The sequence below is a fragment of the Spermophilus citellus genome (genome assembly GCF_964194105.1).
Source record: "Spermophilus citellus genome assembly, chromosome: 18".
Classification (NCBI taxonomy): domain Eukaryota; kingdom Metazoa; phylum Chordata; class Mammalia; order Rodentia; family Sciuridae; genus Spermophilus; species Spermophilus citellus.
In genome coordinates, this window is record NC_138200.1 from 36,632,849 (window position 1) to 36,655,079 (window position 22,231).

A 22,231-nucleotide genomic window follows, 5' to 3' on the forward strand; every position below is an offset into this window, starting at 1 on the left:
GATGGATGGATGGATGGATGGGATGGATGGATGGGATGCAATGAGATGGATAGGATGGGATGGATGGATGGATGGATGGATGGATGGATGGATGGGATGCATTGGATGAATTAGATGGATGGGATGATGAATGAAATGGGATGGAATGGAATGGGATGAGTGGATGAGACTGATGGGATGGGATGGATTGAATGGATGGATGGATGGATAAATAGATGGAATGGGATGAGATGGGATGGATGGATTAGATAGGATGGATGGATTGGATGGATGGGATGGGATAGATTAGATGGATGGGTGAATGGATGGGATAGGACAAGGATGTGATGAGATGGGACAGAACAGGATGGGATGGTATGGGAAAAGGAAGAGTCCTGTGGGTGGGAAGAAATGGCACAAGACCGAGCAGGACGGATGAAATGGGAGAAGAGAGAATGCAATAAAGGCTGGGCCCAACAATGCCCCACATCAACCATGGAAAAACGTGCTCCTAGAGGGAGACATGTACATGAACATTCACTACAGCAGACAACGGGAAGCAACCTAAATGCCGGCCACCAGGGGACCCACTGCAGAGACCATTGTACATCCACGCTACGCAAGGCCACGCTGCAGTTAATAAAGAACAGGGATATCTCTACGCCGACCTGGACGGCTCTCGGAGGCATAGTACTGCGTGAAAAACAGCAAGTTGCAGAAAGATAGATCCAAAATGGAATCATTTATTTTTTAATCAAAAATCAATACAACATTGTTTCTATGGATACACATACACTATCCTTCATCGGATGTAAGACACCACGGACTGTAAAACATGCCATTATTTTATGTACTACTGCAAAAGAGAAACAAAGAGCCCCGTAAACCAAAGCCTATGACAAGACACTGGCTGCAAGATGCACCTGGCTTTCAGAGATGTTGGAGTTGTCCTGGAGTCCGTGAAATACCTTCAGGATGATGTAAATTCCTAGGAAAAGAAGGTCCTCACACACACAGTCCAAAGCAGGGGCGGCAACTAACCTGGGGAGGGGCAGGGGACAGGAAAAAGCCTTCTCTGTAATCTTCAAAATCTTTGCATATAAAATACATTTACGCACGACTGTGATATTTAATGGTGCCTTTTTTTTTTTCTTTTTTTCCAGTGATGTCTGAACACCTCATCCGCCCCTGGCTTAGAGGGGAAACAGTGCTAAGGGCATCAGGCTGGTGCGTGAGACCCAGAGGGACACGGGGACTTTGCGCCACACCCCCTCAGGGTAAACCTGGGTGGATGAGTCAGTGGGAGGCTTCAGCAAGAGGAGGGGGGAGGCTTCGGAATGTCCAGTGGGAACAGGGCACTGGGAAAAAGGAACCGGAGGAAGGGAATTTGTTTTGGTGGGGGAAACAAAGGATTCACGATTGACTTACAGAGTGCCATCAGGGCTACTAGGGGGCCCTCAGGTTGTCCCCCAAAATGGCTCCTTCATCTACCCTCCCTGCTCTCTGCAAAAGCGGTTTGGAAAGTCATAATGCCATCCTGAATGCACCACTCACGAGGGACCTCCTTGGACTCAAGCCTCTAATTCCGCCTTAATATCCAATTCTGTGTGTTGGGGACAGTTGAACCTCAGCCTGCAGCAGCCGCGCCACCTTGCCCTGTACACAAATAAAAATAGCTCTGGTGCTCAGAGCACAGGTTCCCTTCTCGGATCCTCTGGGGGTCCCGGAGCAGCTCTGTCGGCCGGCGGGTGGAAACACGTGCGAGGGAAATACACAATGAACAAAGAGGCTCCGCCAAGCGTCCTTGACCTTCCGGCTCTTCCTTGGCTCCTCGGCCGCGGTGGTCCCCACCGTCCACAGGGATGATGGCCACAGAACGCCTCTCGTTGCCAGTTTCTCCAGTATTAAGCAGGTAGTGGCCACAATAGGAATGATAACCTGTGCGCGTGTCTCTATTTATGCAAAGTGTAAGCAGCACGGGCCTCATTTGGAGCCAAGAGCCGCGCCTTGTGTCTCACAAATGGACAAAGCTTGTCCTGCGGCCTTAACAGAGCAGGACCAAACTGCTGACCAGCAACCCCAGGACAGACCCCGGGGGAAGGGACCACGGAAGAAGCCACTTGATGCGGCACCAGCTCCAGGAAAACCACCCCCCCTCCCAGCCTGCTCGGGAACCTGTCCTTCTACAAGCTCATCCCTGCCCTGGGCTTGGGAGCAGCGCTCCTAGGCAGGACCTGAGCGGCCGGCCGGGAGCCAAGGACACGCACCGTGCGTCAGCCTCTGGCCCCTCCAAGTCACCCCCCACCTTCGTCACGCGCTCCATGTCCACAGAGACTGGGGGGTGGAGGAGGCAGAGCTGGGGTCTTTCTTCACTCGGGACCCCCTCTCTTCTGGCTTTGTGGATTTCACCCGGCGACCCTGCCATGGCTCCTCCCTCCAGGTGGAGGTCAGAGGTCAGCGCCCCTCCCTGGCTCCATCAGGTTCCCACGATGCTCCCCGGCACTTTGTGGGACCCTCCCTGCCGGCCTCCATAGAAGGCCCCCTTAGTGAGTGCTCCCCACTCCTCTGTTTGAAAGCACCATCTGTTTTCTGTGGGGACCCTGACTAAAGGGATGTTTCCTTTAAAATTTAGGGTGGGGGATAATGGGGATCGAACTCAGGGGCGCCTAACTACTGAGCCACATCCCCAGCCCTTGCTGAGTGGCTCAGGGCCTCACTAAGTTGCTGAGGCTGGCTTTGAACTCATGATCCTCCTGCCTCAGCCTCCTGAGCCACTGGGATTACAGGCCTGCATCCCTGCACCCGGCTAAGCAAGTTTTCAGTGAACACATCAGCAAGGTGTTTGCTCCTCCTGATGAAAAGTTTTAGAGGCCCCAGTGTGGAGGATGGTATCAGGGAGGCCGGCCAGAGTGGAGAAGCCTGTGGCCAAACACGCAGTCCATCCCGGAAAGGCCAGTCTCTCCAATAACTCACCCACGCCCCACCTCCCCCAGCCAGGGGCACCCCCGCCCTGTCTCCCCCCTACAGGGGTGGACCTGTGCCTGCCTGCCTTCCCCGGGAAACCGAATCAGCCTTGGCAGTTTGGTCAACGGAGGAAGAGACTGGCCCTGCAGGATGTGGTCATTTCTAAAGCCCACCTGTTCCCTGCCGTGCCACCGGGCTCCTCAGTCCTGCCCGGGAAGGCTCAGTGTCTTCAGGGAGCGGGGAGTGCAGGTGCCCGCTGTGGGTGTCCTTGCTGCCTGTGCCCAGCTGTCATCCTGCATCTCCCCGTGTATCCCTTCAGCATCTGACTCTCCTGCAGGGACAGGGATCTCATCTCCCCAGGTCACTGCTGCGTCCCCGACACCTGGCCAGGGTGTGGCACATGGTAAGGCATCAATGAAAAACTGCAAGTCCTAAATGTAAAGTGTCCCCGTCCACTGGAAGAGCAGAGAGCACACTCTGGTTTGGTCCCTGCCCTCCAGCCCCCGGGATCAGGTGGGAGGAACAGTTTCTGAAACAGAGAAGGAAGTACGGCTTGGTGGCAGCCGAGGGGGAAAGGCCTCTGTCCAGGCCAAGGAGAGTGCCCAGCCCCGAGTCTGCAGGCATCTCTGGTCCTTGAGTGACAAATGGAACAGCTCTGCACCACCCTGGATGCTCCCCACATAGCATCCAAGACGTATTTCCCAAGCACCTACTATGTGCCAGCCTGCCTACTATGTGTCTCCAGTCAGAGTCAGGCACAGGCACAAGAAGGACAGAAAAGGAGGCTGCTCTCGAAGGGTCATCTTCTCAGAGCAGAAACAAGCGTCAAAGACAAACCATGAAGATCATTTCAAATAACTGTCATGAAGGAAATCAAATGGGATGATGTGACAGAAAAATAAGGAGAGCAACTTCAGCCGGTGGGGGGGTGGGGGGTGGGGGAAGAGGTAACATCTAAGATGGATCGAAGGCCCAAGGGAGACAAAGAAGCCCCCATCTGAAAACCCCAAAGAAACTCCAGGTGGAAGGGAAAGGTAGTGCAAAGACCCTGTGGTGGAAATAAATGTGGCTGATTGAAGCTCATGGAGAGCTGGGGGAGGAGAGAGTCAGGGCAGGGAGTGGGGTCTCAGGTGTGAGCTGCCCTGAGAACAGGGACAGGGATCTCATCTCTGAGGATCTGACCAGGAAGAGGCTGGGGGGCCACAGGCAGAAGCCAACCACCCTCCTCCCCAGCCTCCCTATAGTCTGCCCTCCAGCCACCTGCTTCCCACCTCCCACCTCCTCACCACCCAGCCTCCAGCCTCCCTCAGCGGGTCAGAGCGGCCATCAGATGTGACCTCGTCACCCCCATCACTTGGCAGCACCCAGGTGCTCACCCAGCCACTCCGAGAGGCCACGGCTTTTCCCATTCGAGATGGCAGGAGAACCTAAGGCCTGTGTGTCCCCTGAGCCGCTTGCCACCCCCACCCCCGACACAGCTGCCTCGCAGGCCTCAGCCTTCCCAAAGGCCCCCCAGGGCCCTGATGTCATTTCCAAAGGCAGCCAAATCCTAGCCCCTCAACTCCAAACTAAAACTGTTTAACACAAAATGAAGCATTTTATAATCCCCCGACGTCCTCTCCCTGGCTGGCACGCGGAGCGTGGAATCACGCTGCCAAGACGCTGAGCAAGAGTCGAGCTGTGTTCAGACCCGGGCCAGGGGGAGGCTGCAGGAGGGGGCTCCCCGGGCGGAACCCTGCTGGCCGCACTCCTTGGACCTCAGGCCCCAGTCAGCGGGAGATAAATTTGGTTGGTTTCTCATTTTGTTTCGGGAAGCTCTTGATTTCTCTAGTTTAGGTGCCATTTTAAGGATGCCAATCACAGGGTCTGGGAGTTTGAAAGAATCTGAAAAATCAACCGGTGCCCGTCCCTTGGGCCCTGCCCCCCACACTCCCAGGCCCCTACCTGCCATCACTGATGAACTGTTTCCAGGCCCCGTCAACCACAGTTCTAGAACTGGCCCTGGTTCTGTCCTATGCAGTATCAACGTGGGGGAGTCACCCGTTCCCCCACTGCTGTGGCACATGGCTGTGGCCACAGCTTCCTCTGGGAGGCCCCTTTATTAATGTCTAACCCAGAGGTGACAGGAAAGATCATCCACTAACACTCTCCATGGCCATCAGCACGCAGCTCCCTCTGAACTGGTGACCAGCCTTGCTCTTGATCCCTGAGATCACTCGACCTACGGTGGGGGTCATCCCTGCCGCTCTAAGTTAAATGGCTGCTTCTGCTGCCACTCTCCATCCCCTCCTTCGGCTAGTAGCACCCTGATTTCCTCTGGGAAATATCTGTGGCCTGGCCTGAGCCAAAAGTCTACGAAACATTCATCAGGGCCAGGAGATGGAGAGAGACCATGTCCAGGAGCCTCCACCAAAGTCCCTGGATTCAGCCACACCTGAAGCTCATTCTACACCTACAGCTATGAATTGCCCTATCTGGCTTAAGCACATCAGGGTTTGGTTTTCTAACAGCGGCCACCATGGAACCCTGACTTCCCAATTTGTGAGCATGACTTGGAGGCCTCCCCTTCTCCATCTTCCCCTGAATCACTCCTTCCAACCATGGTCAACACAGGAAGGAAGGGGCTGCCCACCCCCTTTCTGCTTCTGCCCCTGTGGCCTGAGTATGCTGTCACATTATGCCTCAGCAAATTAGCCCCTTGTTCTCTGCTCTCATATGGCTCGGCGCATGCAGGCCTTGGCCTTCATCAGAGCTCATCAACCAGCTCATGAGAGGCATTTTATTTTGAAAATCTCCTGGCTAACATCAGTAAGGGGTTAGGTGTTATGAGTTAAAAGTTGTGTGGAGTAGTGTCGTTACCATATCCCCAGGGCCTAATATAGCTCTTAGCACGTGGCAGGTGCTTTTAAAATGTACAGTGAATGAATGAACCCATGGCCAGGGATGCATGGCTCTAAGGAAAGGACTTCTCCTTTAGAAGTTTGCTTGTGCCTTGGGTGCCTGGAGTTATAGCCTAAGGGCCATGGAAATAGGTCAACCATAGTCTTCAGCTACGTCTCAGTCCATTCAGCTGCTATAACAAAAACACCAGGAACTCAGTGACTCGAAAACAGCACTTGCTTCTCACAGTTCTGGAGGCTGGGAACTCCAAGATCCAGGCACTAGCAGGTTAGGTGTTGAGGAGGGTCCATGCCGGGTAGACAGTATTTCTCACTGTGTATGGAACGGGCGAGGGGAAGGGGCTGGGGAACACTCTGAGGCCCCTTTTCTAAGGGCTTTAATCTGGATCTCTCATGACCTAAAGGTCCTGTCTCTTAGTATCATCACACTGAGGGTTAGATTCCACATATGGATTTGGGGGGAGATACAAACACTCAGACCACAGCAAGCTATCATCAGGGACTCCCAGGGAGTGACTCCTCTCTATTTGATCCTTTCACCCCAAAACCAGGTGGGGATCCTGGCTGGAGGCTACTCCTGTTCTCACTAATGCATTTTGTAAAGTTTCCTCAAACCTCAAACTGGTGGGAACAGAGACTGACAGCTCAGCGAACGTGGTCTTCAGATCCTCATACCCAGCAGGATCTGAAATTGGCATCCGCACCCAAAGAAGGAAAGCCACGGGGGAGGGGCAGGGCCCACTCCTGGGCATGGCGGGGAGGGGGCTGCCGACTACAGGACGAGGGGAGGGGGTAGGGCTGGGACCCCCACGAAACCTCCACCTGATGGGCCCGGGCTGGGTGGTGATGCTGGGTTTTGAACCAGTGGAGTTGGTGGGGAGGCCCGATTCCTCCCCCCCCCACCACCACACTATTCTTAATCTAACTACAAACTCAAGAAAGAAAACAGCCCCGTGGCCATGGTTTTGGAATGCACAGCTCCGTCCCTCTTTTCCCCTCTGGTTCATGCTGGACCGTGTGGCCTTTCGGTGACTCCAGGTTTCTCAGGAAGGTCTTGGGAGCTGTAGCACAACAGGCAATTCACAGCATGCCACTGGACACTGGGGCCACTCGGACCCAGGACCAGATGAAGTTCTGTCCAGTCTAGCCAGGACCTGGACACAATGCCTTGAAGCCCCTGGCTGTTGGTGGGTTCCAGGGGGGCTGAGTGCACACCCCCCATCCCAGAGCCCTTTCCCCAAAGAACCAAGAAGCAGAGGTTCAAGGGGGTCAGCCCGTGGCCTCCATGGGATGCCCAAGGTGGAGCACAACTTCCACACAGTGTGTTAGAACTCAAGGATCAAAGCAAAGCCCAGGTCCAGTCTGATGGTGAGAGGTCTGCGGAGCGGGAGATCTCCAAGACGGCAAGCCTGGGGCGAGGCACCCGCAGGCCCCTCTCAGCCGGGCAGGAGCTGGTTCTGCAGGCCTTGGTCTACCTGGGGGCTGCAGCCCTTCCTGGGAATTATCAGACCTCCCAGGCCAGGCTAGCTAGGTCACCACATCCCGGGATGACCTAGGACAAGTCCTGCCTCATTAAGGAGCCTGGCCAGTCAAGCCCTGGCCGTGCTTGAAGGAACAGTTCTGCAGTCCAAAGGGGTAGAGGCTAAGGCTGGGAAGGACTTGATCTCCTGAAAACTCTGAGATTAGCTGTCAAGATGCTGTTAAAAGTCAAGTTGATGGACTTGATGGTCGATACCTGACAACCTAGCAGTGGACTAGAATTTACTCCTTCCTACCTGCATGGAATTCCTACCATGGAAATGGTCCCCATCTCCCCAGGTCTCACACCCTCGGGTCTATATGGAGCTGCCCTGGCTCTCCCAGCCCTGAGCCTTGCCACTGCGCATGTTCCACTCTGGCCACGGTGATGGCCTAGGGTGGGTCCCGGTCCTGGCTACTCCACAGAGTCAACCTCAGGACTTCCTCCCTGGCCGTCAGAAAGACAGTGCTCATTGTACCACCACTGCTGAGTTGGGAGGGTGGACGCCAGGGGTGCTGGGGACACCTCTGCCGCAGTGATGGGGTCTGTGGAGACTGGTTTGGGTCCATGTCCTTGGGGTTCAGCCTTGACCTGTTAGTCAGGAGTCTAGTTGAGCCAGTGCATCTCCTTTTCTCTGCTTATCAATTTGAGTCAAGTCTCGATGCCAATAGCACATTAACCCAGGACCTACTATGTGCCAGGCAACCAAATGGGTCATCATGACTTCATGTTTCAGCTAGATGATGCATCCCCTGTTGGCAGGAATGAGTGAACACACACACACACACACACACACACACACCCCAGAGCGCTGGGCACAGTAGGTCCAGTATCACCACTTGCCTTCTAAAAATCTCCAAACTGAACTGGATGACAGCAGGCTGGACCCAGACCACACCAGGAGTACACATGCAACAGATCCCAAGACCAGCGTGGGTCAGGCCTCGGGCTCCCGCCTCATGCACCTCCTGGGAAGCCAATGGCAGCTTTGGTGGCTGCCAGGAAAGGTAACAGGAAGCAGGTTCCTGTCCCAGAGCCGTCTCCAGAACCTACTCCCTGGGAACCGAAGGTGGGGGCCGGCCTGCAGAAACACCCACGATACCCTGAACCTGGACTTCACTCTGGCCCACCCGGGGCCACAAAAGGACCCAGGGAGCTCAATGATCCAGAAAGTGGTTGGGGTAGCCAGGTGGGAATGGATGAGAACCTCTCTCCAATGCTGAGAGCCTTGGAAACCTGCAGCCCTACACATGGGTGAGTATTTCCCATGGAAAACCAAAGAAACGTGGATTCCTGCCCCCACAGCCCTGGCCTTCTACACGGCAAGATTTGTTATCCCGTACCAAAGAGATGTCCGTTCAGGGCCAGCAACGGGACAGCGGCACTCACTCTATGCAACCGAGTCAATGGGAGGGTGCTCCGTGGGCCTGCAGAATCCACAGGAGGTGAATACAGTGTCAGCCACTGAAACACGAGCTCCCCGGCACACTGGCACACACCACCATGGGGACCCAGGGCACAGCTGCCCCAGCCCAGCTCAGAACTGCAGTCCGCGGGGCCCCTGGCCTCCCAAGCACCTGCTAATGAGGAACTCCAGGCCAGAGTGGGGAGAGTTTAGGGAAGGTGTCCACAGTACCCCCCCCCCCACCTTCTTGTCCCCTTTTCTCCCAAATGGCAATCCCCTGGCAGGCTGCTGCACACAGTTGGCACCTTCCTGGAGAGTGGTGGCGAGCGACCTCTCTGTACCTTGAAACACCTCTTAAAGGCACTAGAGAAGGCGGCTACTTCAAGGCCACCCGTGGCACTTCCTCTTACAAGTCGAGGAATCTCTAAAGTGGACATCTTCTGTCTCTATATCGCCAGGGCCCAGGAGTCTCTGCTTACAGGACTCCTTCAATAAACACTTGTCAAAGGAGAAAACCATCTCTTCCCACTGTAAATACCCCTTCCTGGCCACACGTTATCGGAGACCTGCTGTGTCCAGGCCCAGTACACAGAGCTGAGCCCAAAGCACTGCATCCAAAGCTTGTCCACTCTCCACCTCCTCACAGGCACCTCTTTCCCTTGCGGGGGGTGGGGAGGAGGGGGGTTGTAGCCTCCTTGGGGACGACAGCAACAAACATTTATTGAGCACCTACTATATATTCTAGCCACAAGCCAAGGCTCTCCTAAGGCCAGAGGGGAGAATAAGACCCCAAGCCTTGACACGGAGCAGCACACTTTGAACAGTGAGACGGGATGGCAAACTTTTTGATCTTTGCCAATCTGGTAGGTTAAAAATGGTATTTCCCTGTGGTTTAAATTTACAGTTTTCTTATTATAAACGGAGCTCTGAATCTTTTTAAAAATGTTTAAGATCCCACTAGTATTTCTTTTTCTGGTTCCATTTCTGTCCTTTTCACATGGGATAGATTCAAAATATCTAGCCACAAGTGTGGCACGAACCAATCAGCGAAGATTCTGGCCTTGGGCAGGACAGGCATCCCCAGCCTTCGCCCTGTTCCCTGCTGATCGATTGGCTATTTTCTTAGTGTTTGTAGGCGCTCTTTACACTTTTAAGGGACATATTTTTGCTTGAGATGTGTGTCTTTGGTTTGATTTATTATGGTTTGTGCAATGCAACTTTTTTTTTGTTTTTTTTTTTGTTTTTGTTTTTAAAGATAGAGAGAGAGGAGAGAGAGAGAGAGAAAATTTTTAATATTTATTTTTTTTTAGTTCTCGGCGGACACAACATCTGTGTTTGTATGTGGTGCTGAGGATCGAACCCGGGCCGCACGCATGCCAGGCGAGCGCGCTACCACTTGAGCCACATCCCCAGCCCACTTTTTTTTTTTTTTTTTTTTTTTTTTTTTTTTTGTAGCTGAATGTTTTGGTCTGTTTTATGGCTTCTGGGTTTGGGGTTATATGTAGAGAGGCCTTCCTCACCCTGATCCTATTAAATTGAAATTTCTAAAAATCTCTCCTATGTTTTCTTTTAGTATTTTTAAGTTTTCTTTTTCTGTTTAGATTTCTGGTCCATTTGGGGTCTATTTGGCATTAGGGATGAAGAAGGGATCCAGTTTCCTTTTTTCAGGACAACGACCCCTTCTTCTTCCTAATCCCAGGCCCTGAGCTGTCCGTCTGACCCACACGGATATGCAGACACCTTTCCCCTGCACCAAGTTTTCGGACGTCCTTGGGCCCACCTCTGGTCCCTGGTCCAATCCCCTGGTCCACTCAGAACAAACCCATCTGGTTGCCATACACATCCACCTTCCTTTCCAAAATACTCCTTCCGGCCTTGCATGCCAATTTTTTATTACAAACTTTGGACAACTTCTCCATTTCTAAATAAACCCTACAGTTACTTCCACTGGGTAACATTAGGTTAATTTAGGGGGAAGTGACCTATTTATGACGCCGAATCTTTCTACCCTAGCAGAAGGCCCGCCTTTTTTATTTGATTTCTCCAGTGCGTCCCCAGTGGTTGACTTCGTCCCCTCCATACTAGTGAATGTCCCTCACTGAGCTGGCGCCCTGATTTCTGCAGGTTTGGGGGCCACTTCTCGCTCCGTGCCTTCTAACGGGCGCTGTCTGCTCTGGAGCCCCAGGCCTCTTGCACTGTGTGGTGTCGGGTGACACCAAGGCACTGTGCACACGCAGAGAGACCACGTCCTGCACCTGTGAGTTTGGCAGTGTGGCTCCCAGCGCTGGCCCTGGCCCCACTCTGCATCGCCTGAATGGAGCCAGGACCAGGGGCACCCCCCAGCCAGGAAGGCCCCCCCTGCTGTTGGATCAAGAAAGGGCCTGAGCTGGCTCACAAAGGCAGGCGCTGGCCAGCCAACAGACAGCAGTGAGGCTGGCAAAGGTGCCTGCCTTCACGCAGCCCCAGCCCTGTAATCGGGGCCCGCAGGTCACTCTGGCCACAGCTGAATAAACCAGGGTATAATTAACTTTCCACTCGGCTTTTTACGCAGCAGCATCTCACCTCTGCCAGAAAAGGAGGGTCTGCCTTTGAGAGGGGCTGGGAGCGCTCCTCAGTCCCGACCCTCACTAAAGGCGTCGAAGGAGGAACAGCAAAATTAACCCTTGGGGAACACTTTTTTTTTTCTGCTGTTGCTATTTGAACAAAGTCCTCCTTATTTTTTTTTTAAGTTGAGTGTTCAAAAGTGCAACATCTGGAGTTTAGTTTGGAACCATCACAGTCCCCAACCTGCATTCTCCTGGTGCGCTGTTCACACCTCAAGTCTCGCCTCTACTTACAGGTCCAGTAACTTTGAGTGACATCCCCCAGCCCTCTGAGCCTCAGCTGGCCAACGTGTAAATTGGGAATGGATGTGCTAACTCATACCTTCCTGCTGCATCTGTGAAGACTAGGTGAGATGGTTCATTCAACAAGCATGTATTAAGCACCACTGTGTGCCAGGTGCTGGACCAGGACACAACAGAGAACAAAGCAGATAATGGCTGTGGTCTCCATGAAGTCGCGTGGTTGTGATGGAGACTTCGATAAATACACTAAAAACCACTGCAGAGTCGGGCACAGTGGCACGGGTCTGTTAGAGTCTGTAAACAAGTCAGGATGGCGCCTGGCATTTTGCCAGGGGGAGTGGTTTATGAGGTGGCGCCAGCGAGCCATTAAGTGTGGAGATTCCTTATTGGTTGACTGCTGTATCTAGTTTATGTTAATTAAGATAAGCTGTGTGGAATGTATATATACCCCTCCTGTCCTACAATAAACGGCTCCCACTCCTGCTGTATCAACGTACACAAGTTGCTCGTCATCCCCCGGTTATTTTGCCCAGCCAGCCGGGCTGCGGCACGGGTCTGTAATCCAAGTGACTTGCGAGGCTGAAGTAGGAGGCCTGCCTGCAAGTTCAAGGCCAGACTCAGCAACTTAGCAAAACCCTGTGTCAAAAAACAAAAATAAAAAGGCCAGGGGATGTGGCTCAGGGGTTAAGCCCCTCTGGGTTCAATTCCCAGTATAAAAAAAAATTAATTAATTTTAAAAAAACCCACTGCAGAATAATTAAAGAACATGCTGAGGGGTGTGGGGTGAGGGACGTGGGCAGTGTGGGCACAGGGGCTACAGAGAGCAATCGGGAAGGACTGAAGAGTCATGTTCCAGGCAGAGTACCACATGCCTAGTATGCAGTAAGTGCTAACTAAATGAAGAATGGAAGAACCACAGCCCATACTGCAGTGAGGAGAAAGGAGGACCTGTTTACCCATCTGCCCCAGCACTGTCTCTTGGGGGCAGCAAGAACCTTGTCTGCTTCAGAGCTGGCCCTCTCTGCCCAGCGAGGGGCTGGGCTTGGGTCTGAGGACTGGGATGATGGCTGAAGGGAAGAAACCAAAGCTCAGCTCCAATCCAGAGCTGAAGGCAATTCCCATTCCTCAACGGGAGTGCCCGGAGCCCCTTGTGACTGCCCTTAGTCTTTCTATGGGGTTTCCACCTGCATCTCTCTCCCTCCCTATAACAAAAAAAAAAAAAAAATGCCTGTTGTGCCTTTAGTAAAGAGACCACGGATCTCCAAAAGCCACCAGGTTGCTCAGCCTTGAGGGCCTGGACTGGCACATCCCAGGACAGGCCCAGTGCAGACCCCTGCTGATAGCCCGCTGTGGACACAATTAGGAGTGTCACTGGAAAAGTCAGGTCCAAACACTGCAACAGTGTGGACGGAGCACCCAACACCCTCGGGCAGTCAGCCTCATTAATTTAGGCCAAAGCAGCGCAGTCAGTGTAAATCACAGACTACCCTTAAAAGGTGGTATTTATACCAGGAAGTGATAAAGCATTCTATCTGAATCCAGACTAAAGGTCCTTGGGTGACCAGCTTCAATGAGCACATAAAAGATTGGAATCGGCCCATGGGTAAATCAAACCCATGTCTACGGTGCCCTGGGCAGTTCCCAGAGACACTTTCTGAAGTCGTTGAAGTCCTCTGGGCTTCCAGAAGACGATAAAAAACACCCCCTGCAACCATTTACAGAGCTCAAATTGGTGTGGCCCATGCCACAAATCGTGTCAAGACCAACTCCAGCCTATTCCCTGTTCCAACGTTATTTGAGACGGTGGAACCTGGATTAACCAGGACTTTCAATCCTCAGCAATTCAGACCGCCAACGGATCCATTTCCTGACCTGGTGCCCACAAACAAGGTCTCCATTAGGCACAGGACGAGCCCCGCACTCTCAGGGAGTCAGCCTATCTCTCTGTGCAAACACCCTCATCTACTGGGCTCTCAGTAAAAATTCAACATGTTTATAGGACAGGGACCCAGTACAGACCACTCAAGCTTTCTCTTTGAGCACTACTATTTGAAAGACAAGAGCCGGGCACAGAGGCACACAGGATTCTGGAGGCTGAGGTAAGAGGATCACAAGTTCAAGGCCAGCCTCTGCAACCTAGTGAGACCCAGTCTCGAAATAAGAAACACTGAGGATGTAGCTCAGTGGTAAAGCACCACTGGATTCAATCCCCAGAATCAAAAAGAGAGAAAATAAACAAACAGAAAGATGAATAAATAAATAAACCCAAGAAAGAAAGAGCCCACACACACACACTCAAAAAAAAAAAAAAAAAAAGGAAAAGACTGAATAGCAATGTGGGAATCCATTCAGAAAGCATTAAGTGCCGATTGCAGAATATAAAATGGCATGTGCTCACGACTCCAAGCATGTCAACATTTGTCATCCTGTGGGCGCAGGCTGGAGCGAAGCAAGGAAAAATCACACGGTTGTTGGGAACATGATTTTTGCTTGTTTCATTTCATGTCATAAAAATGCAACGTTTGGTACTTTTAAGTGTCGTTTTCTCCTAAGACATGAATGGGAGAGAGACAGAGACCAAGGAGGGACACAGCCCGAGTCCACTCTGTGACAACTTATGGGCCCGGGGCTGCCCTTCCTGCTGCAGAACTCACCAGCTCCCACTGAAGTGCCAAGGACTCTTCAGTACGGAGGCCAGCTCCAGTGGGGAATGCCCCTTAGGAATCTGAAACAAGGCTCCCCCTTCCACGGTGAGCTCCCCGGGCCCCATAACTGCCCCCACTCCCCACCCCCTCCAGAAGTCTGCAAACCTCACAGCCGCTCTCTCGGATTCTGAAGGGAGCATGCACTGCCCCTCCGCCCCCATACTACAGCCTCCCAGGTGGCCACAGAGAGTCCAGAGGCCACTATGCCTTGCAAGTCTTGTTTATTTGGTACCAGGTATTGAACCAAAGGACACTTAACCACTGAGCCACATCCGCAGCCCTTTTTTCATATTTGATTTAGAGACTGGGTCTCAGTAAGTTGCTGAGGCTGGCTTTGAATTTGTAATCCTCCTGCCTGGGCCTCCAGACCCGCTGGGATGACAGGTGTGCCTCACTACGCCTGGCTCCAAGTGTGTTTTGATATTTGGGGTTTTTTAGTTTTTGAGAATTTTCTGGTATCAAGGATTGAACTCAGGGGCACTTAACCACTGAGCCACATCCCCAGCCCTTTTTTATATTTTGTATTTTGATCCTGCCTCAGCCTCCTGAGTCACTGGGATTGCAGGCATACAGCGCTGAACCCGGCCGCCACACATTTCTTTAAAAACTACCTGTAGGGAGGAAGGGGGGTGGGGGGAAGTGTGAGGGAGTGATATTGGTCAAATTATATTGTTACATTGTGTGTTGTGTGCATGTGTGAATACATAACAGCAAATCCCATCAGGATGTACAACTATAAGGCACCAATAAAAAACGTGGGGGGAGAAACCCTCCATTCAGGACTGCATCTCATAAACACACGCCACCCCACCCCCATTGCATGGTCTTGCTCCTACACACAGAGGGCATGGAAGGATGACCTTCCTGTACCTTCCAGCAGTGACAGTCTCTGCAGGGGACAAGAGTCGTTCACACCCAAGACCCCCATTCTGGGAAGGACCCACAGCTGAAAGGGCGGACCCCAGATTCCTGACAGCAGAGAAGACCCCGCCCAGTTGGCAGACTTGTATATGGTGAAATATCTATTTGGTCCCCAGCCTCCTGGGAGCCAGAGACGGGCTGAAGATCACGGTGATCACCAACGGCCAATATCTAATCAATCGTGGCTGCGTAATGAGGCCTCCCTCAAAACAGGGACGGGGTTCAGAGAGCTTGGATTGGACCCTTTGTAATGAACTGGCAAATGCAGGTGTTTCCCTGGGTTCTCTGAAGTATTCTAGCAAATGAGTCAAACCCAGAGAGGGGGTGTGGGGCCCCACCCATCAGAAGCCAGGTCACTACCTGGAGCTCACCTTTCACACCTGCAGTGGGCTCAAGGGGCAGACGTAGGGAGGAGCCCTCACCCTGTGGGGTCTGAGGCTATCCCAAATAGAGTGTCACAACTCAGGGAAATCGGAAGACACCATGCTGGTGTCCGTGGCAGAACTGAGTCGTGCTGATAGGGACAAATCCCCGCACACTTAGTCACAGAGTGCTCCATGTGGATTGCTGAGGGAAGAAATAACACATTCTGTTTTGTTTTGTTTTGTTTATTTTCAGATAGACCCTTCATCTAAGCATCAGATTCATTTGTTCTCAGAAACCTCTGGTGGTCCCCACAGCCTGCCCGGCCTGAGCTGAACACAGCCCTCTCTGAAATGTCTGTAAAACTGTAAAACGTCCATCTTTCCTCAAAATGCACGCTCCAGAAGGACAATAATGTCCACCTGCATCGTCCCTTGGATAGCATCTAGCAGGTAGCAGGTTAGTGACTTCTGTTGATGGGCCAATGGCGATCATTCAGCAAACCCAAGGGTCTGGCCTGGAAGGGCCCACTATTGCTAATCTTTTTCCCCTGTACTGGGGATTGACCCCAAGGATGCTTAACCATGGGGCCACATCTCCATCACTCTTTATTTTTCCATTTTGAGACAGGGCCTTACTAAACTGCTGAGTCTAGCCTCCAACTTTTGATCCTCCTGCCTCAGCCTCCTGAGTCACTGGGATTTCACTATTGCATTTTTTTTCATATTAGTTCCAATATAAAAACAGAAGCCAATTTCCAAACATCTTACACTCAAGTCCAATGCATAAAACAGAATTTAGGGCTTTGGTTGCAGCTCAGAAGAAGGCTTGCTTAGCATGTGTGAGACACTGGGTTTGATTCTCGGCACCAGATATAAATAAGGTTCATCGACAACTTTAAAAATATAAAAAATCCCTGAGGATTGAACTGATACCCACCCCACCCCCCAACACACACACACACACAAAAAAAAAAAAAAAAAAACAGCCTCAGAGACACTGTGGGACATAGATAGAAAGCAAGAATACACTGGAAGGGTGTGGAGGCGTCCTGAGAAGGAAACCCTTTGGCGTAACGCGCGGGCCATTCCCAGCGGGCCACCTTGGCTCAGGTAATCCTAAGAACCCAAGTCCTGGGGGAGAGGGCTCCTCACATGTCAGGGAGACTCCTTCAGACCGGGTCCCCCCTTCACCGGGCGGTAATGAATTTCTCGGGGATGTTATTAGGCAAGGTCGCTTCTCCTAGTCTTTCAAGGAATTTCTGACTCCCTTCCAATGCTCCAGGGTTTGGGGATATTCCTGGCTCCCGCGTCCCCACGGAGGTCGTTAGTGGGGTCCTGTTAGGAAGCGGGCAAGACTATCAGTAGATACCACCGGCATCAATAAGGATGGCTGCGGACCCTGCCAATGGGGCTGCCGTGGATGGCAGCCAGAGTCAGAAGCTGCTGAAAAGAGAGTCTGCCACTGGGAAGGGGAGCCTGCCCAGGAAGGAGCACAATTAACCGCCGTTTCTTTCTGCTGGCACAGAACCCTGCTACCTACAGCCCCGAAGTCTCATGGCTTCCCTTCTCCACCTAGAGCCCCACCGTCTTCAAAAATGTACTTGAAAGACACAGAATGGGCTTGACTCTGCAGAGCTGGAGGGAAGAGCAGCCACAGTGGGTGATGCAGGTGGGGTCCACTCCAGGAGCCACAGAGACTCAGGAGAGACCCGCTGAGCAGAGTCGGGCTGGCTTTCAGGACCACACAGAGTGGTCTCACTGGCTCTTAGAGAAGAAAGAGAATCGCTTTTAATTAGAAGATCAGTGAGTTGATTGTTTTTAAAAAGTCAGTGACTAGATTTCATTCTCTTATAGTTAAATTCCACCTCGATTCTTGGTTAAATTAAGAAATACACTAGTGTCAGCAGGGCAGAGTGGTGCATGCCTGCAATCCCAGTGGCTTGGGAGGCTGAGGCAGGAGGATTGTGAGTTTCGGCAACTGAGCAAGGCCCTGAGCAACTCCGTGAGACTCTGTCTCTAAATAAAATATTTTTTTTTTTTAAAAAAAAAGGGCTGGGGATGTGGCTCAGTGGTTAAGCACCTCTGGGCTCAATCCCAAGTACCAAAAACAAAAACAAACAAACAAAAAAAAAGTACACCAGTGTCTATTATTTTCTCAAACAGGATAAGGGTCAATAACCCAGGGTCCTGAAAAGGTCCTAACTTGGCCACCAAATAGCTCTATGATCTTCGTGGAGCAGAATTTTTCATTCTTGGTATCTCGGTGTTTTGGGGACGGGAAAAGCAAACACTATAGGCACCTTCCGATTCCAATTTGAAGATTATAAATTACCCATCATCTCTGCCTCCGGTTGAACTACCACAAATTCCCAATGAATGGAGTTTGGATCACTGAGAAACAGAAAGTTCAAAATGCTAAGAGCCCTCTCAGGTCTCTTGGTGTTTGCCTCTGACCTGGTCTGGCCAGGGCTGTGCAGATACTGATGTCACTAGAGGGCAAGTCATAGCCGCTGCCCACAAACACTTGGCTTTTCCAAATGTTCAAGATGACATGAGAAGTAGGGTCAGCAAGAGCTTTGAGTTTCAAACTACTCCTTATCAGAAAATTTACTCCCAATTAGGTGACAGGTCCCTTTAACCATACTGGCCCCCAACCAAAAGCCAGCATCCAAAGGGTCTCGTCAACAACCATGATGGGTGTAAGGGACACAGATGCTATGAATTCCCTCTCTGCAAACTCAGGACCCAGAAATGTGTGATCCCTGTCCACAGGTGCCACACAGCAAGGAATAACATGTCCTTTAGTTCCCCACCTGCCCCAGACACTCTCACACACACACACACACACACACACACACACACACGAAGTCTGCAGTAGCTCCTAGGGAAACCCTGCTCTCGCACACCTTCTCCAAAGCACTAATATATGGAGGGTCACCTCAGGGCCTTCCCTTCTCCTCCTACCCAGAGAGGAAGGACCAGCACGGAGTGGGACCATGGCCCTTTCTGTACAGACTGTCCTTGGTCTTTGCAATCCTCCTTGTCCCATCAGAAACCTCAGAGCTCACACACTTCAGCTGGCTTAACTCTACACTAACAACCTCTTCATTGCTGGGTTTCCTAAAGGAAATCCAAGAAATCGGGGGGAGGGGTGCAGACCCACCTACTTCGGCCCGAGTTCCGCAGAGCACCATTCCACGGGGACCCGGGACAGGGTGCCTCTACCCAATTCCTGTCGGTTGGAAAGCTGTTGCTTTTATTTTTAATTTTATTTTAAAAGGCGGATACAGGGTACCCAAGACACCACAATAAAATGACATTAACTGTAAAATTACATTATTAATTCTTTAATCTCACTTGAGGCGTCAAGCTGTTGCTATGCCCAATTATCCGTGTAACCACCTGTCAGAATCCCGGCGCTATTTAGCATTACCTCCAGGACAGCGGTGGGCCCGGTGGTCCGTCAGGTCTGCCAGAGACTCGAAGTCCTGCTGACAGTGATCGCAGGTGTAAATTGACTCATCCTCCATGTCTTCATCGTCCTCATTTCTCTCCTCTTGACTTGTCACGCTGTTCCTGTCTTCCAGCGCCCGGCTGGTTTTCCGATCACTCTCCGGCTCTCCTTCTAGGCCTCCTGCCAACAGGAAGAATACAGTCCATGTCAGCTGACGGGGTCTGGGGAAAGGGTTTTAAAAGAATTGCCCGGCATTTATTAAGATACATTTAATTACTCTACCTCCCGGGGTCCATTATTCTTGACACCTCTCAGTATATTAATATATGGGGTTTTTTTGTAGCATGTGGTGCCATAATTCTCAACTAGATTCTTTAATTCATGGCACAAATCTTCTAGGGGGATTACTTGTCATCTTTTCTCGGTGCCTGGCTGCTGGGGGTCATGACCCCTCAGGGAGGTGAAAACACTGTAGCATTTGTCTCCTAAAAAACCAATTCTGTTATACGCCTCTGCAGAGCTCCCACCAGCTGCTCCTAGCACACCTCGACTTGTAGCTTCCCCTACAAACCTTGCAGTTTAGAGCTGGGAGACCCCTAAGCCATGTTCTCCCTCCACACAAGGCGCCCAAGGTGGCCATGTTGGTTCAGCCCCTTGCAAAGATGTTCTGATTGCGGAATAAAAGAGGTGGGTGTGCTCAAGGGACCTTGCAGTCAGACTGCAAACTCAAACATGCCTAACCTCTCACCTGGGGCCTGAGGGCTGCCTAGAGAGTGAGAGTCGGGGTGGGAATGGTTGGATCCATTTCTTTGAAATAAAATACCTACTGTGTGATTAGCCCTGCGCATGTGAGTGACTCATCTGCAGATAACAGTGATTTAATACCAGGCACGGTGGTGCACATCTGTAATCCCAGGGGCTCAGGAGGCTGAGGCAGGAGGATCATGAGTTCAAAGTCAGCCTCAGCAACTTAGTGAGGCCCTAAGCAACTCAGTGAGACCCTCTCTCTAAATAAAATATAAAAAGGGGGGCTGGGATTGTGGCTCAGCCGTGGAGCACTCGCCTAGCACGGGCGGGACCCGGGTTCGATCCTCGGCACCACATAAAAATAAAGGCATTGTGTTGTGTCCATCTACACCTAAATAATAAATAAATATTTAAAATATATATTTAAAATATTTAAAAAATATATATATATATATTTATAAAGGGGGGCTGGGGATGTGGCTCAGTGGTTAAACACACCTGGGTTCAATACTTGGTACCAAAAAACAAAAAAAAAATGGTAAATATAACGTTCAGAACATATCAATAATCCCAATAAACCTCAGCAGAGTAAATCTGCCCATTAAAATACATTCACCCCTGGATTTGAAAATCGAAGAGTGTGTTGTCTCTTCCCACACTCATCCTGGAAAACAGACCCCAACACTAGCAGCACTGATTGAAATCAAAGAGATCTCTATTCTGTAGAAACATGTTTGTGCAAATCTCTATGCAAAACTGCATGCCCACCTGTGCGTGTGTGGTGTGTGGGGGCGACTCGTGTATGTCTGCACGCCCATCACGCCCATGACCTAACATACAACCTTTAAATGCCCGAGAGCAGGTCACCAAAGCAAAAAAGAAACAAAACCAAGAATGCATTCGATTCAAGGTAGAAACCACAGTCCTACAAATATTTCAATTTAGACACAAGATAATGTTATAAGGGCTCTATTTCTCCCGGCCGCGCAGAACACGTGCTTCCAAGCACCCGACATGAAGAACCTTCAAACACAAATCAGCTCATTGGAGAGCCAGCTGCTGCCTTCCGTGGCGGGGAACGGGGCAAGCCACGCCGCGGAGGCAGTAAAAATCAATGTTTCCATTTGTGGCCCATCAAAACATCTCTCTTCTTACCAATTAAGGGATGTACAATTTTTAGGTTCTTTTATTATTGGAACAAGCCAACTCCCAGCAATACAGAAATCCCATTAAAAGCCAGGCAACATATTTATCTCAGGGAATCTGATCTGCTGTGGCAGCAATGGCAAGAAATAGAAAGCTCGAGAAATGAGAAACATCATTTGGAGTCTTTGACATTATAAGTCATCACCCAACCATGGTTACGCAGTCAAGCGCCGTCCCTGAAATTCCTAGTTTACTATCTCTTCCCTTAATAAAAAAAAAAAAAATCTGTAGAGAATTAAAAAAGAATCATAATTCCAGCTTTATCTACTTACACGGACTCTCCAGATAATAAGTTACATTCCACACCACGCTTGTGCTACTTTATTTAACACACAGTTTAATAGACATATTTAAATTATCCACCCCCCCCCTTTGCCATATTTACTCGGCAGCACTTTCTATAACAGCTCATCTAATCCACAACTGGAACCACAAACATTACGATGCATTTGATCTCTTTAAATCTGGTACATCCTGTTGACTCAGGAGTAGATAAATCAGAATGTCAACTCTCGGGTTTTTATAAGGCAAAAGCCCATAAAGTCGTCCAAGAGTATAAATCTGTTTTAAGGAACTGTCACCTCCCCTCCGGCTGGCTACTAATGGGAAGGCAGCGTGGCTGTGCAGACAGGGCCGGGAGAGGAGAGGAGGGCACAGGGGCAGAGGTGGAGCCCTGTACAGGGCAGACAAAGGTCTGGCCCTCCACATCTGGGCTGGCTGAGGGTGGCAAGCCCAGCCAGCCTGACCCTCAGGAAGGTGAAGCCAGAGAGGGCGGAGTCAGCAGCCTGCATAAGTTTAGAGGCATCCTGACAACCCAATGCTCCTCTGCTGACTCCAAGAAAACAGGACCCGGAGAAGAGGAAGCCTTCCCCCCTGGGCAGGTTGGACTCTTGGCCAGGCACTCTTATGCCCAACAGTATTTGAACTTCATCAAAAGGAGAAAGAATAAATGGTGCTATTTTTCCATTTGCAGATGAAACACTGAGGCTCCGCAAGGTCACCCCAAACCATGCAAGGAATGGCACTTACACATAGTATTGCTAATGACGCAGGACATCTGTCGCCTGCCGGGGACCCCCCGTTCTCTGAGGCCCAGAAGGCAGGAGCTCTGAGAACAGGGAGCCCGGAAGGCAGCCGTCCGGGTGAGCACAGTCTCAGCACTTGCCCAGGGAGACCCTGAGGACCACAGGATTGGACCTTCCATACTCCCCTACCCAGCC

The 22,231-nt window shown here is 51.2% G+C and overlaps 1 protein-coding gene across 1 annotated transcript in view; it reads right to left on the reverse strand.

Moving 5' to 3' along the window:
* Positions 1 to 22,231, reverse strand: part of ZNF423 (zinc finger protein 423) — a 323,245-nt gene that overhangs the window by 196,590 nt on the left and 104,424 nt on the right. The window contains exon 3 of the mRNA XM_081275619.1: positions 19,038 to 19,238. Within this exon, the coding sequence (XP_081131745.1) occupies positions 19,038 to 19,238 (201 nt within the window). The remainder of the gene's footprint in view (positions 1 to 19,037; positions 19,239 to 22,231) is intronic.